The 17,495-nt window shown below is 42.0% G+C and overlaps 1 protein-coding gene across 1 annotated transcript in view; it reads right to left on the bottom strand.

Moving 5' to 3' along the window:
• Positions 1-17,495, bottom strand: part of CNTNAP2 (contactin associated protein-like 2) — a 1,403,431-nt gene that overhangs the window by 1,028,929 nt on the left and 357,007 nt on the right. The window contains exon 5 of the mRNA XM_019535795.1: positions 4,554-4,701. Within this exon, the coding sequence (XP_019391340.1) occupies positions 4,554-4,701 (148 nt within the window). The remainder of the gene's footprint in view (positions 1-4,553; positions 4,702-17,495) is intronic.

Below are 17,495 nucleotides of genomic sequence, written 5' to 3'. Positions count from 1 at the left end.
TGACACCCCCACCCCCCATGCCCCCTGTACTAAGTATATGGGCTTCAATAAGGAACCTGTTTTGGGCTGGGATTATGGCTGGATTGGGCTGGGATTATGGGTGGCCTAAGAAGGATTTCTTAGGCCACCCCACAACATGCCACTGTGGCACTGGAGGACTCTCCTGGACATCTTTGACAAGGGACTTGCCTGGCCCAAAGCCAAATTTGTTTCTGTGAGGCTGCCAACTGACAGCCCCCCATGCCTGCTGTACTAAGTATATGGGCTCAAATAAGGACCTGGCTTTTGGGCTGAGATTACTGATTGAAATCCTTTCTAGGCCATTTGACACCATGCCTGTGTGTCACCAGAGGACTTTCCTGGACATCTCTGGCCAGAGTCTTGCCCAGTCCAAAGCATGATTTGTGCATTCCAGGCTGCCACTGACAGTCCCCCCATGCCCACTGTACTAAATAAGGAATTTCTTTTGGGCTGGGATTAGAGGTTGAAATCTTTCTTGGGCCACCCCATGCCATGCCTCGCTCTTTTTTTTAGTTTTATGGTTTTCCTGGAACTGGACAGTTTTTTGGGCTGGGATTACAGCTGGAAATTTTTCCTGGTCCAGCCATGTGGTCAGGGGTATCCAAGAGATTCCCCCAGTGCCACAGAAGCATGGCATGGAGTAGCCCTAGCTCTGGGGTACAAGAGCCTCATACACCAGTGCATGGGAATGGCAGATAGATGCCCAGCTCTGGGGTGTAACAGCCGCATATAACAATGCATGGGGAGGGCTGTGAGACACCCCAGAGCTGGGTGCAACAGCCACATATAATAGTTTAGCACAGCCCTCACCATACACTGCTATTTCATTGGTGGTTAAAGTGATACCTGAATTTTAGGATCATTTGGGATTGAAGACACTATACAGAATAAATATAAAATATTACAATTGTTATAACAAAATTGAAGAAAAGAGTCACTATTGAAAATATGAATTCAGCAATACTTTTCTCAAAAAAGACCCAGTACACTTTCCCATTCCACTCTTTTGTGAAGGTGAATTTTATTAATATTTTTATGTCCAAACATTTTTTTCCCTTAGAAGATCCTTTTCTCCACTTTCAGAGGTATAACACCTGTCAGGAAAACAACTTTTCATCAAATATATATCTTTTTGTCACTGAACTGTGTTTTATTATGTCTCATATTTACTTTCTTTAAGGCTCTAAAAGCATCTTAGTATGTAGCTATAGTAGTTTGTCCAGCCACTTCATCAGAAAATGCTACTTTCAGCAATAAATATTTCACCAATGATCACAGGGTTTATTTTTTGTTTGTGTTATTAAAATGCACTTTGCCTGTTAAAATTATTCAAATTTGTATAAGAAGTTGGATCTTGGTTGAGAGTTTGAAACAACAAAGCATCTACTTCAATTCATAGAATAGGTTCCCTTAGAATGGAAACATTTATTAGGGGTGTGTGAAGTCGGCAGTAGTAAATTCAGATTCGGCCCAATTCGGAAGACAGTGATTCGATTAGCTGATTCAGATCACTGTCTTGGTTCGATATGGTGGAATCCGAAGATTCAATTCGGATTCAGAAAATTACTGATTCAGCCATAGATGCAACTTTATATATTTTTTCTACATACCTCAAGGTACCAGGTGTGACTCATGAACACTGAGATGGTGGGGCAGACAGATCCCAAGGGATGACGAGGTCGAATGGTCATAAGCTACTGGGAGACCATTTCAGGCTGGACAAAAGGAAGCATTTCTTTATTGTCCAAGCCCCCAAGGTCTGGAACAGCCTGCCCTCGGAGGTGGTTCAAGCACCTACAATGAATACCTTCAAGAGCAAATTGGATGCTTATCTTGCTGGGATCCTATGACCCCTGCTGACTTCCTGCCCTTTGGGTGAGGCTGGACTTAATCTTCTGAGGTTCCTTCCAGCCCTAATGTCTATGAAATCTATGAAAATCCCACAGGAGCATGGGTGGGACCCCATGTGCTCAGCAGCAGACATGGAAGTGGACCAGAAGTACTTCTGGTCTTTTTCTGGGTCTGCCACTGAGCATGTGGGGGACCCCCTCCCATGCTCCCTCAACTCAGTGATTGCTTGTGGGGGGGGAGGGCAGGCGCCTCCCCAGACCCAGGAGGCACCAGTCTTTGAGCTGGGGAACGGGGGGGGATCCTGCATGCTTTGGTCCACTTCTGGGTCTGCTGCCAAGCATGCAGAGGACCCAGCCGTGCTCCATTCACCCTACCATCTGAGTGTTCATGAGCCGCACACCTGGACCTCGAGGTACCAAAAAACCCAGATAAGTTGCATCTATGGATGAATTATCAAATCTTTCTGAATCTCTTCAAATCAATTTGGAGACTTCCAATTAAATTCAGAGAGATTAATGGGTCTCCTGATTCAATTTGGATTCAGAGATTTGGTCGCCAAATTGATCCAAATATCTTCTGAATAGAATCAGTGACTGAAGCTTCGCATACCCCTAACATGCATCACATTGCAGATTTGATGTAACCACAGCTCTTCCTATTTTTGAAAAGTATATGACTAAAGTGAAATATTTACATGGCCCAATGGCAATGCGTAAGGGGTGAGAGTGCTGGTACACCCCTGTCAGGCCACAGTCCCCACTCAGGTGATGGGCAGAGGGCAGGCAGAAGCACCCATGCCCCCCTGCAAGCACTGGTTGGGGAGTGCCTGCTCCAGATGTAGGCCATGGCCACTTCCGGGAGGGCTGTGGCCGTTTTTGGGAGCAACACAGCCACTCACCAGTTGGTAAGTTTTGCTGTGGGGGACCCCACCCCTGGTCAGCAAGATTGGCCATGGGGGTCCCATACAATTAGATATGGCACAAACATGCCCTACCTATACTCACATTATAATTTACCTTTACAACAGTATCTCCAGTACTCAAGACTATTTCAGCTGAAGCCCTCAGACCTATTCTAGGATCAAGTGTACGCTATTAACAGGCCTTCCTATGATTCTGTGATGCACTGGAAGGCATCCAAGGACAATGCTGATGTCCCTACAAGTATCACATCAATAAATACTCAGAGTTCTCAGAAAAAAACCTGGATTTGACCCAGCTTGAAAAATGTAGTCCTTACTGAACTATCTAAGGACACTGTGAGACCGATACAACTCTCTCTGTCACCAACAGGGTATCAAAAGGAACCCAAACTACTACTGCATTTGTGAAGCACAGATTGCAGATCATGTAATCCCTCAGTGAAGACTTTAATCATTCACAGACAGTATTTCTCACATCTATCAGGCTACTAGAAAAACTGTCCTTTGACTGATTGACCTTGACATCAACATATAAGGTGTCAGTCACCTGCCGTATGAAGGAAGACATCTATTCTTCATTTTAATATTAAATGTAATCCCTACTGTCTATCCAAATCAAACCTAAAATTATGAGGACCACTAAACATTAATTTAATTTTTCCTAGTCTTCTTTATATGTCACTCTCCTAAAATTAATATGCAAGCATACCTGTGATTGTAATTAGAATTTAACCCCACCTTTTTTATTTTTCTAATTGTTATGTATTGATAAGAATTATAGAGCTCAGAAATAATGATAATAGATACAATATCAATCATAGAGAAGTAGACTGATAGATAATTTCTCCAAAGTTTGCTAATTAAGAGATCTCATTTGCATTTGCTCATGAAAGGTGGATGCATCTGTAGCTTCTAAAGACAACTCATCTTGGTAACAAGAATTTGACTTTTTTTTTTTTTTTTTTTACAAGCAGACATTTCATTATGGTATTTTCCAACACAGTTAATACTGTGTTCCCTGAATAGAGCACATATTTATAGCTACTGGGTTTCTGATAATTATTTGAAAATTACTGGCTCACACTTGGAGAAAGTGTCATAAAAGAACAGAGAACATAAGGCCCTATGAACATTTTTATTTCTGGTAATTTTCTTGAGGAGGAACCTTATGTTTGACCTTTTATTTCTGTAATATCTACTACACCACAAATCTATATGCCTTAATCATATATGCATCCAAGGATTATCTCTACAAAATGTGTGATATATTTAGATGTATAAAAGGCATCTTTAATGGATTTTTATTTGCTATTAAGCCTTGCATGTTATCATTAACACAAACTAACAAATTCTGTCTTTTTCCCTATCCATTCCCTCAGGGCCCAACACATTATTTCACTTCAAACTCTGAACTGTTCTGGTCAGAATCATGCAATAAAAGCAATATTAAAGTTTTAAAAAAAAAATACTTCAAAGCAATAAAAGCAATATTAAAGTTTAAAAAAAAATACTTCAAAGCAGTATCATCGTGGATTCCAATATAGCATCTCCCCAAGAGCTAACTAGTGACTCAGACCTAAGGTTACAATAAATATTTCATGCAGCCCTAGGCAATATAATTAACAGTCTTACAATGTCTTAATTTATTTAACCAAAAGATATTGAATATTCAGAGTTTAATGGTTATCCATATTATGAAAAGACTTATCCATATTTAGAAAGAGAAAATGTATAATAGAAAATGAGGAACAAAACTTACAATATGAGCAGCCGTAGACCTCAATTCTGAGACCAATTTGGCCCTCTCCATTCCAGTCCAGAGGAACTATGCGTACATAGCGAGCAATAACTGGATGCTGCAAATCATGCCGGACCACACTATCAGAATTTGTATTTCCAGGAAATGCCTAAGGGAAAGAAAAACAAAACTCTTATAATATTCAATATAGTTCATTTTGTAAGAATACACATATAAGTAAATACATTAAATAAAAAAATGAAAAGTCATCTGAGCAGTTAAGTTGAATGGCATTTTCATCTATTCCTTTTTCTGTTTGTGCCTGTATCAAAGGCTCATTCAAGAAATAACAAAGTGTTGAATATAATATCAGATTAACAGTATAGGAGGTCATGCCTTCTACTCCGCAGTAGGTATTCCTGGCTTAGTGAAAGGCCAACTAGCAGTAAGACAGTCATTTGTTGTCTTTAGTTTTGGCTTATTTAGAGAAGTGGGCACACTGGAGGGGAGGGACAGAATCCAACTAGATCTAAACAGGTTACAGAGGTGGGTGGATGAGAATAAAATGGAATTCAACACAGACAAGTACAAGGTGCTGCATCTAGGGAGAAGGAACCAGCAACACACCTTTAGGCTATGGAATACCCTTCTCAGCAACATAGTGGCTGAAAGAGATCTTGGAGTCATTGTTGACTCCAGGATGGACATGAGCCACCAATGCAAGGAAGCACTCAGTAAGGCTAATCGCACCTTGTCGTGCATCTACAAGTGCATCACAAGCAGGTCCAGAGAGGTGATCCTTCCCCTCTATGCAGCACTAGTCAGGCCACAGTTGGAGTACTGCCTCCAGTTCTGGGTGCTGCACTTCAAGAGGGATGTGGCTAACCTTGAGAGGGTTCAGAGGAAGGTCACTCGCGTGGTCAGGAGGCAGCACGCCAGGCCCTACGGAGATAGACTAAAAGGCCTGAATCTATTCGGCCTCCACAAGAAGAGACTGAGAGGGGATCTGGTGTCCATCTATAAACTCACTAGGGGGGACCAGTGGAAAATAGTTGAGCTCTGTTCCCCCAGGCACCACCTGGGATAACAAGGAATAACAGTCACAATTGATTGACAGTAGGTTCAGGCTTGATATCAGGAGGCGTTACTTTACAGTTAAGGCTGGCAGGCTCTAGAATGGGCTCCTAAGGGAGGTGGTGCTCTCCCCCTACCTTGGGGGTCTTCAAGAGGAGGCTGGATAGATATCTGGTATTATGATCCCGGCACTCGTTCTTGCCCAGGGCAGGGGTTTGGACTTCATGATCTGTTCAGGTGCCTTCCAACCCTAGAAACTATGAAACTATAAGATATAATCCCCCCCCCCTACCCCTGGGCTTAGTTGGCTAACATTATATTTTCTATAACCCAGTTGCATTCCCCTCCTCACCCCCATCCCTCTTATGTTAGTCCCTCACTTGGATGCTCTGTATTTCCCTGATGGCTCTGTCATCTTTTTGGTTCATGATTTTTAAAATCTATTAATAAAATTCAATTTGTTTTTATACTGGAGATACCAATTCACTAAACATTTGACTAGTTACACACAGATGTAAGGAATATGAATACAGAATGAAGACAGATTTCAGTGGATGTACAGTGAACAGCTCCATTTCCCATTTTCTCAAGGCACACTCTCCCCCATGCTTACATAACAACATTGCCAACATTTCTTCAGGACTAGGAAACCAGCACAATTGCCACGTATCCTTAGATACAAAATGTACTTAAATATTTTGGGATTTTGGTAATCATCATAACCTGGCTTCTTCTCCTAGGCAATACCACTTTTTAAAGTAGAAGTTAAAAAAAACCCAGACATTTGAGCAAGACAAAACAGTTCTCAAATAGAATGCGCTTTCCAAAATTAATGAAGTCAGGAAATTGTTAGGTGCGGTGTGGAGATTAAGTTGCTTTTTGGTACAATGATTCATGGTATGTGGCTCAATAAAAAACAATACCTGCTTGTTAACTCTACTTTTTCACTCAGTCAGCTCATGGGAAATCTGTTCATTTATAGCTGACAGATCTTAAATATAAAACAATTTCTCTATTTCAAAAGCTATTATTATTCATTAAATACTTTTTACCATGTTTAAAAGAACTTCCATATCTTTCTGTGAATAACTTGCACTATAGAAAGTGAACAGAGTTCTTGCAGACTGAAAGAAATCTCATAGCCAATTGTCAACAGTTATAAATATAATTATTGATGCACACTCAGAGGTTGAGTACAGACATTCAGGGTAATTAGGGGGAGGTTAGATTGAGTTAAAAATGGCCACCCAATCTAAGGTAAATTGGAATAGTGGAGGCTTGGAGTGGAAAGCAGGTTCCAGGAATGGGTCAGAATGGCAGGTGGGGATCATGGGGAGGATTGGTGGAGGATGGAAGGGTCCAAGAGGGTTTGGTGGGATCAGAGAGCCTTGTGGGGTTTGCTGTGGGGCTTGGGGGAATGGGGGGCTCTCTCCCCAACCCTCTCCCCTGTCAAAGTAAAATTTTAGATATGTGTGCTGCCAATACAGAGAGTTGGTTCTGACATGTGCAGACAGCCTAGGCTAGTGGAAAATTCCATAGCATAGTCAGAGCCTGCCCCCTGCTCGACCCCTGGGCCTGTCACTCAAACATGACCTAGTTTTCAGCCTGCACATGCTCAGCCATATGCAGAACCTAACCAGATGCATGCTCAGTTAGCAAAAGCATGACATAATTTGACCATAAATTTCTATATACAAAGTGATCTGATTGGCCACTAAATTCCTATAAAAGGCTAGTGAGCCCCCACCTCGGTGTGGGGCGTTTGGAGTTGGTGGGCGTTAGGAGTGTAGGCATTGGGGTGAGTGTTTTGAGAGACCGTGCTCCATCTGCAAACAGAGGCTGCTTTTACCAGGGACTGTGAGACAGAGAGAGATTGGGATTCAAACCCCCGGTTCTCTTCATAACCTCATACAACGGTTTAGCTCCTCGATTTCATTTCTTCTCGTATCGATTCCTTTGGTTACCGGACTTTTTTGGCTTTGACTTTGACTTCGATTTGGATCACCCCTAGTGCTTTGACTACGGCTTCGTCTTCTACTTACCTGGCATCCAACCTCGGCACTGTTCTCTGACTGTCTGTTTGTCCCCTTGGACTGGCGTCACGACGTTTCTTCGTTCCACGATGCATTACAGTTCTGTTTTGTCATTTGTTTATCTCACCTATGAGCTGTTGACCAGCCCTGGAACTAGCGAGTGGGCAGCCGCACCTAGCTCTGGCTAGATAGCAAGGGCTCACTCGTGAACCTCGTGGGCCAACAGACCCCTGTGTTATTGTTCATGTTCGTTCCATTCACTGCAACTTTAACTGTAACTGAAGCAAGCATCGTAACCTGCGTTAAAGAAGCGTAAGTCTAATAAATCATCTTTGTTTTGAAACCATATGCATCTGTGCCACTCAGAACTCCTCACCGCTAATCCCGCTCGTCTCGTATCCGATCTGCCACCCTGGCCCACCGTGACACTGGGGCCTGGTTTATCCCCCCAGGACCAGGAACTATTTTAAGTCCCCCAACCCCCCCAACCCACCCCAGTGATCCAATGACTCACTTTAACCCCCACCCTTTCCCCCACCCCAATTTACTTCCTTGGTTCCCAGCACTGGCGAATGCCGGGAAAAGTGACACCAAGAGTGGCTTGCAGGATGTGCGGGGTGGCTGACTGGTCTGTGAGATAGGGTATGTCCATCTGAGGGGGGGGGAGAGCTGGAGGGGCTATAAATAGCCTGGTGCCAGGGAGGGGGTAAGGCTTCCCCAGCCCTGGGAACTCTGCAGCAGTTCAGGACAGTTTGATCAGTCTAGAAATGGCTGACCCGATCTAAGTTAGACTACATTGGAGGTAGAGGTAATTTAGATAGTGTTGGCCATTTTTAGAGTGATTTAAGTGCCCTGCACTTCTTTACAGCTCTCACTTTGATCAACCTAACTAGTGTAAATTCTGCATCTGGGTGAACTAAGTTAGACTGGTGGCCATTTTTAATGCAATCTAACCTCCCCAAATGTCTGTATGCACCCAGAGGATGTACAGTACTAAAAGTCAGATACTGGAACTTTTGTTAGAGAAGAACTTGTTCCAGAAGCAACAACAGCAAAGAATCAGAGATATATTCAATAATAATAAATAATGTTGTCAGTCATACAAATCCAAACACATTCCTTCATTTTAAAGTACTTTGTGTACACTGCCATGGATTGTAACATACTTAGAACAGGACTGTACACACTATACTCCAACTATTCCCGACAGCTACAGGAAAATATTTTGTGGACAAAAGATTCCCATCATCCAGGAAGAGCATTTGTACTGCTATTTGTACTGCTATACTCCACATCTGCCAACCTCTGTCATTTTCCTGACCAGGTATGCTTGCATCCACTGGGATGGATTGTATTTCCATGGGAGGAAGCAAAATATGACTCAACTTATTTAGTGCAACTGTGGATTGAGACAATGTACAAAATATGAAACACCTCTTTCTTACAAATGCCAAGTAGAATCTGGCCTTTGGGGTGCCTGATTTTAGGTGTTTATTTTTTTCCTAACTGAAATTTAGTATTTCTTACATGGAACTTATTATTCATTTAATTTTTTTGTTTATGTAAAAATATTTTAAAGGAATTTTCTCACAATTTTAGTTTGTATTTTCTTCCTAGCCACACATTTTAACTGCTGGGAGTACCCTTTCTTCAACAGAGAAAAGACTCTAACCTGACAACCTCTTTTGAAACAAGCTGCCTCCATGTTTAGATGCATTATATAACAAAATAACTAATTCAGGGACAGAAACACAAAAATGAAGATTACTATACATTTGAAAGCAGCAAAACTGACTTGAGGGGAAGGAGACAGGGAGAAACTATAGTTGGCTGGGCCTGGGAGCTGGCAGTGTGGGAAACAGGAAGAGAACTGTGAATGAGTTGACTAGGGAGAAAAGAGAGTCTAGAAAGACTGGGAATAGGACAGGACAAGGAGAGTGAAACTAGAAAAAAAGTATTGGACTATGGATTGGGGGGAATAAAATGGATATGATAAGGAACTGGAGTGTGAGGAAACTTTTGCAAACAGATTGAGCCATGGAGCTGTGGACAGGAGGAGATTGACTGGATAAACAAATGTAGAGGAGACTAGAAATGGCAATCGGGAAGCTGTGGATAGGATGAGAAGTCCTGTTCCTGAGGTGAGGATATATTGGGTAAGATGAGAAACTCAGAAACAGAGAGTGAAGAAGTAAGGAGGTGGGCACTGATAAGTTTATGGAGATATGGAACCAGTTATGGAGAACAGACAGGACCATGATGGAAGGGTCAAACCTGGGGAAAACAGACTGAAAGATCTGTGCCCCTTTGACTGTATTTCTCTCCAAAGCCTGAAATGGAACTCAAAATTCTTGAATTGCACTGTTCCCCTGTCGTCAACTAATAGCTCTGAAATCCTTCCATAGTATCCTATCCCTACTGAATAGCTATCCATTAGTTCAAGCTGCAAAACTATGAGCAGTAGACCCAAATGTTAGGAAAAAAAAGTTCAAGTTACAAAGTAGAGGTGTCAAAATATAGGTAATTCTTGGGTAACCTCTTTCTTTGTGTGCATTATGATACAGTCTATAATTACATAATCAGATACTATTTTTTCCTTCTGTGGGGATGAATGAGGGCTGTGTTATAAAGGAAACTTATGTATAGAATTCCTTCTTTACTTACTACAAGAGGTGGAAGGTTTTAAATAAATAAGACAATGGACTGTAGGAAGGAGAAGGGACCCCTGAACACAGCCCTACCTCTACCACAGAATCCCAGCCACCTAAATCAAAGTTTTCAGGAAAAAACCCTCAGATTCCCTTCTCAAAAGAGGTACCCAAGATTATGACCTTGATCTTTCTATATCTCAGGCCCTGCTCTGTAAAATGGAAATAAAACTTCACTCCTCATCTGGCAGTGATGCTATTGATGTTCGTAAAATACTTAGATGTTAAACTGATGGGTAATATAATGAATTAATATTCTCTCTTCAGAGTAGAATTTGATTAGTGCACAGTAAATAAGGAATCAAACCACCTCCTGAACAATAAAGATAAAATACAGCATTGAACAGCTGTTGAATTAGTGAACACTGAAAACTATGTGTTCTGAATTAGGCAAGGGACATAAGGAAAACAAGTTTGTGATTATGTACTTAAAATGCATATATTGCAAAGGAAACTCATATTTTGGCATTTGCCAACTTTGCAATCTCAACAACATGTTTTATTTCCTGTGTGTATTCATCGAATTATAGGAAAATGGGGCTGGAAGGGAACTCAGAAGGTCATCTAGTACAGCCCACTGCTCATGTTTAGCAGGATCATCCCTGGCTAAACCATGCCAGCCAAGTGTCTGTTTAACCTGTTTTTGGAAGTTTCCAAGCATGGAAATCTATAACTTCTCTAGGTAGCCTGTTCCAATGCCTGATCACTCACATAGTCAAATAAGTTTTGCCTGATCTCCAACTAAACTTCCCCTGCCACAGCTTGAGGCCATTCCTCCTAGTCCTTCAGGGGCCTGCAAAGGGCATCCTATTCGATTTGGATTTGGCTCAAATCAGGGACAGTGACTTGATTAGTTGATTTGGATCATTGCCCCAATTTGATCCGGCTGAATCCAAAACAGAAGATTCAGCGCTAATTCAGAGAATCAGTGATTTGGACATAGATACAGCTTTAAAGGTTTTTTCTACGTACCTTGAGGTAGCAGGCATGGCTTGTGATCACTGCAGTACTGTGGTGCATGGAGCATCTCAGAGCCAGGGGTGGTGGGGGAGCCCTTAATGTGCTCAGCAATGAACCCAGAAGTGGACTGGAAGTCCACTTCCAGGTCTGTGGGGGAATGTGTGAGGAGGCCCCCCAGCTCAGTGACTGGCTGGAGGGGGACACTGGGTGCCCCCCCAGACTGAGGAGGCACCTCATTGAGTGGGGGGAGACAGGGAGGGATAGGGGACCCCTCTGCATGCTCCCCAGTGGACCTGGAAGTGGACTGGAAGTGCTTCTGGTCCACTTCTGGGTCTGCTGCCGAGCACATTGGGGAGCCCCCCATGCTTCTATGGGATGTTCCATGACCCTCAGCATCACAGCACTCATGAGCCCCTGCTAGAGGTATGTAGAAAAAGCATTTAAAGCTGTCTCCGTGTCCGAATCTCTGAATCTATCCAAATTGATTCGGGGGGTTGTGATTTGATTAAGAGAAATTAAAGGGTCCTCTGATTCAATTTGGATTAAGAGATTTAGCCACTGAATCCAGCTGACTCTTTACCAAATCAAATCAGGGACTTAAACTTTGCACAGCCATACTAGTCCTGCCTGCTATGGCCACAGAGAAAAAATTATGTTCATTCCCTCTATAATCACCCTTCAGGTATTTGAAAACTATTATTAAATCCTCCTTCAATCTTCTCTTCTCCTTATAAAAAAACCTTATTTCTTTCAACTTTTTCTCACAAGTCTTACCTCCTAGGCACCTAATTATTTTTGTTGCTTTGTGCTGGACTCTTTCTACACTGTCCATATCCTTCTTGAAGTGTGGGGCCTGAAAATGGATACAATACTCCAGGTGAGACCTCCCCACTGCTAAGAGAGTGGAAGAATCACTTCCCTTGATTTTTAAATGCTGCTCTTGTTAATCCAATGCAGGTTGCTGTCGGCTTTTTTTCTTTTTCCTTCTAATTTTTTTTTTTTGCAACAAGAGCACACTGTTGGCTCATATTTAGCTTATGGTCCACCATAACCCCAAGGTTTTTCTCGGCAGCCCCATCACCTAGTCAGGCATTCCCTAGTCTGTATTTGTGCATGCAGTATCCCAGCACAAGTGCAGGACTTTGCACCTAAACTTGTCAAATTTCATCTGGTTGATAGTGGACCACTTCTCCAGTTGATCCAGGTCACTCTGGATCCTAGCTCTGCCCCCCAGAGTGTCTGCAGTTCCACCTGATTTGGTATCATCCAAAAATTTGCTAAGCATGCACTTGATCCCACCATCTGGATCATCAATAAAGATACTGGACTATACTGTACCCAGGGCAGACCCCACAGCACTTAATATTTTCTCACAACTAGGCACTGAACTATTGAGTATGATGCTCCAACCAGCATAATAAAGGGAGTGAGATACCTCTTATATCACTCAATAACATTGATAGTAAAGTCATAAAGCTTTTTTTTTGGGAGGGGGAGGAGATGTCACTCTTCTTAGGTAAAAAAATTGGGTGCAGCCCCATGAATACCAAGCAAACGATACACTGTATTAAGTAGCACTATTGAGGACTGCACTATACCCAGTAGTATTCACTGAATCAGGTACATGAATGTGGACAGTAGAGAGTAGGTGTCTGAGGGTGTCCTCCATTTCCTACCTAATTAAAATACACTTAATTTAGTCTCCTACAGAACAATATCTTATGGTACAGTAATGTATGCTTCTGTGGATAATGCAAATATCAGGTGGAAATGCATCACTGGAAGGCTATAAAATCAATTTGCCAGGGCTTGTGAATTATGTATTGTTGCTGTTAAATCTCCTTTTCTGACTGAGATTTGCACATGGGCTTAGAAAGACAGGTTTTCATTAAAACTGAATTTATACTATTTACAAAGTGTCATGTTTGCGAGCATTAACAAACAATTTTAAAAGATATAAAAGTATAAATTTAAATATAGGTTATTGTGGATTTATAAAAGAGAGAGAGTAAGGATTAAACTATGAAATACATAAATGTACAATTAAAAATTTTTCATAAAATTTTTTTTTTTTAAATGTGGTAAATGTCTGCATAAACTAAGAGTTGTCTGAATTGTTAATCTTGTAAACACAATGAAATGTTGGTATCTTTATACCATTGACAGATATATACCTCTCAAGAGCAATTCAATCTTTCTGCAACTCCAATGGTTGGGAAAAATGAATAAGATGCCAGTAAAGGCTCACCTGGCTGTAAACTAAGTAATACTGTCTCAGTCTGGCCCTTAAATCCCCTACTTTACAAGCTATTCCTCTGCTCATATTGGATACAAAGCTCTTTAAGCTTCTTCATGTTTCAGCTCACATTACAAAGAAAAGATTGGAAATGCTGAGAGTCAAAGTCACTTTTTCTCATTTATTACCCTCCAGGGTATAGGGGAGGAAATAAGCACAAAAAACCCCACCTTTTACTCTTTTAACGTTTCTAACAAACAACATGTACCTTAGGTGATATTTTTGAAACTACTTGGAGAACTGGCTTCACTGGGAGGACTGACCAATTCCAAGGGCTTTTGAAAATCCCATCCTTTGGACTCAGCCAAAGCTCAGCACTTCCACCATCATACTGGGAATGTGTGTTAAGTTCTGGGAAGAGTTGCACCTGACTTAATTCTGGGGTTGCAAGAGAAAAATTACATCTCTGTGCCATTTTTTCTAATGGAGCCACTGGGCAAATAGGAAATGCACTAGGCTAAAAGGGCACAACAAATGTCCAGCCCTCTCATAACAGTTAGTTCCTGGCAGCTGCATCAGGCTTGCGTATACTATAGTCAGAATAATGCTAAGGACATGACAAAATTGTTCTCTGCATGATCAGGCAAGAAGGGAGATTTTTTTTTTTGGTTATACACCTTGGCTGCTATGAGTCTATTGGCGGAATATGAATTATGTTTGATTCATACATGGGTAGCTAAAAGTCGACTCAGGCTATGAGGCTTTAATATTGCCTAAGCACTGTGCCTAAGTAAGCGCTTTACATCGTTGAGTTTTAGGATGTAAGCCAAAGTAGGATACAAAAATTCCTCATTTTACTGATATTATTATAAAAAATAAGAAAGTCCTGACATTTTTGTGCTACTGGGGAGAACGTTTCTTCCCTAATAGGGGAATAACCTTGGCAGAGTGGGGGGTAGGGGGTGGGATAAATGTTCAATGGTCAAACACAACAATTTGCAAACTTTTTTACTGTTGAACTATTAAAGCTTAGCCCAAAATAGAAGTCTTGATCACAACTTCATTTTGGAAAACTTAAGAAAAAAATTCAGATTGAGATTTAATTTCATGTCGGAACTTTGCTATGTGGGAACATTTCATAGATTTCATAGACATTAGGGCTGGAAGGGACCTCAAAGATCATCAAGTTCAGCACCCTGGCCCAGGGGCAGGAAGTCAGCTGAGGTCAAAGGATCCCAGCAAGATAAGCGTCCAAGTGTTTCTTGAATGATTCCAGAGTAGGTGCCTGCACCACTTCTGGAGGAAGTCTATTCCAGGTCTTGGGGGCTTGGACAGTAAATAATTTTTTTCTTATGTCCAGCCTAAAATTGAGTGCTTATGCCTTTAAAAATCCCAGACCAAATACCTAGGCCAAAAACAGAGAGAGTGGTTGAAAGGATTACGGGAGAGCAATAACAATGAAGGAAGAGTGATGGGCGTTAAAAACACATAGATGGATAGAATTACGAAGAAAAAAGAGCACACAGGAGAAAGGGGAACAGAAACAACTGGAAAGAAGATAGGAGATGAGAGGAAGAGGAGGAAATAAGCATAAAAAACTAAGGACATTGAGATGAAAGTAAAAAAAAAAACAAAACAAAAAAAACAACCCCCCCCTAAAAAGAGAATATTTTGACATTAATGTCAATTTATTTTTCTAACATATCTATTTTGTTTTAAAAAAAAATCCTCGAGAAGGGTAGGGTTAGATTGGCAGCAATTCTTCTGGGCTAGAAAACCTATTTTTCATTTCTTATATACATTACGTTTTGTATAATTTCTCTTTATTAAGTAAAATTGAAAATATTCTTTCCAAACAGATAAAGTAAGTAGCATATAACTCCTCTAAAGGCTTTCACAATCATTTATACGAGGGGTTGTCAACCAGGGGTACTTGGGAAAGCCCTAGGGGGTATGCATGGGCTGGCAGGGATGGAGCACTGCCACCCATCACCCCGCATCACTGCCTCCCAGGAGCAGGGCTGGGGGAGCAGGAGAGGGCAAGGGCAGTGGCATCCCTCTATGGCCCACAAGGCACTGCCCAGCTGGTTGGACACAGGAGGGAGGGAAGCTTGCATGTGGCGGCTGCCACTACCACCCACCACTCTGCACTGCCGCTGCTCCATATCTGGCCACACACCTATCCCCCCCACTCCACACACTCCATGTCCAGCTGCCAGTACACTTATTGAAAAACATTGAAAACCCCTGATTTATACAATTACAGAGACTCATAAGATAATAAGGCTAAAAGGGACCTCAAGGGTCATTTTGTCCAACATCCTTCCTAAGGCAGAAACATCTCTATCCAAACCATCCCATACAAATCCACTGCCTAACCTCTTAGCAAAACAACAGTCAACCTTGAGCGAACACAAGGCAGAACACCTTAACCTGCCACAGGTAAAATGTAGAGACCATGCCAGCCAACATCTTGCTGCTGCCAAATTGGTAAATATATGCTTGAGACACAGCAAGAAGAGGGCCATACCCCCACCCTAGAATCAAGGAAGACCAAGATGCACTGTCCATACCAATCTGACCATGAAGTAAAATTCCTTTCTGCCTCCAAACATTGGCAACAGGTCTGACCCTGACAGAGGGACAAGACCATTTAGCCTCTGGACTTAAGTTTCAGCAGTGAATCTGGTACTTCCCAGTTGAAAATCCCCAACCCTGGTTGCAGCCAATATCCACTGCCTCTGAGGAAAGTTTATATATTATATATAAATATACACACACACACACACATATATATATAACGCCCCCCCCCGACAAATGTAGCTGCAGGAGGGGGGAAAAAAATGCCCCTAGCTCTGAAGACAGGCCTGGCAGGGAAAACCTTACTTAATGACCTCTCTGTGGCCTACCAGGTGCCTGTGATTCAAGGCACCCAAATGGTTAACTTCCCCTGATTGTTGGCCTGCAGCCTGGCCGCATTCAGAGGTACACAACACCAATAAAAACTTCACACCAAAGTTAATGTTAACAAGAATAAATTTAAAAGGTCAGTATCAAAAGACAACAATAATAAATGCACAGTAACAACTGCAAGCCCATCACTAAAGAGTCAACAAAGAGCTAAATGCAATATGTATGAAGAACAATCAGCATCGAACTATCACCAGAGGTGGCAGCCAGAAGCACTCTGAGGCTGACAGGCAGGAAGGCCTGTTGCAGAGCTCCTAACACCCTAAGGTTTTCTAGCCTTTCCTTCACACATACAGAGTACTCAGCACCTCAAAGAGGGCAGGTGATACATTACCTTCCTTTCAGAGTGAGGCAGGTGAGCTCTGGTAGGTCTCTGAGGCTAGGCACACAGGTACAAGGAATTCCCCAAGTCTGATCTACCAAGATACTTGCAGATCCTTCTCTCTAGTGTGACCATTCAGCCAGGTGTCACCCATTTTCTATTTGTATTTTTTATTATGATTCCAGAAGTGTAGTGCTTTCCATTTGTCAGCACTGAACTTCATCCTATTAGCTCCAGCCCATCTTTCCAATCTGTCAAGGTGCTTTGGAATTACAATCCCGTCCTTTGATGTTTTCGAAGGCCTTCTGAGTTTCATGTTGTTTTCAAACCTGCTTCTATGCCAGCATCAAAATGATTCATAAATGCATTGAACAGCACTGGGATCAGTGGAACTCCACTCAAAGCCTCCTGCCATTCTGAAATGGATCCATTTTTTTAATAATTAACCTTTGTTTGCAGCTTTTCAGCCAGTTGCCTATTCACCTGATAGTAGTTTTCTCCGGCCCACATTTTTCCAGTTTGTTTATCATAGATTCATAGATGCTAGGGTCGGAAGGGACCTCAATAGATCATCGAGTCCAACCCCCTGCATAAGCAGGAAAGAGTGCTGGGCCTACATTACCCCAGCTAGATACACATCCAACCTTCTCTTGAAAACCC

This window comes from Crocodylus porosus, unplaced genomic scaffold (assembly GCF_001723895.1).
Source record: "Crocodylus porosus isolate Cpor-Errol unplaced genomic scaffold, CroPor_comp1, whole genome shotgun sequence".
Classification (NCBI taxonomy): Eukaryota; Metazoa; Chordata; order Crocodylia; family Crocodylidae; genus Crocodylus; species Crocodylus porosus.
This window is presented reverse-complemented; position numbering and strand designations above follow the sequence as displayed.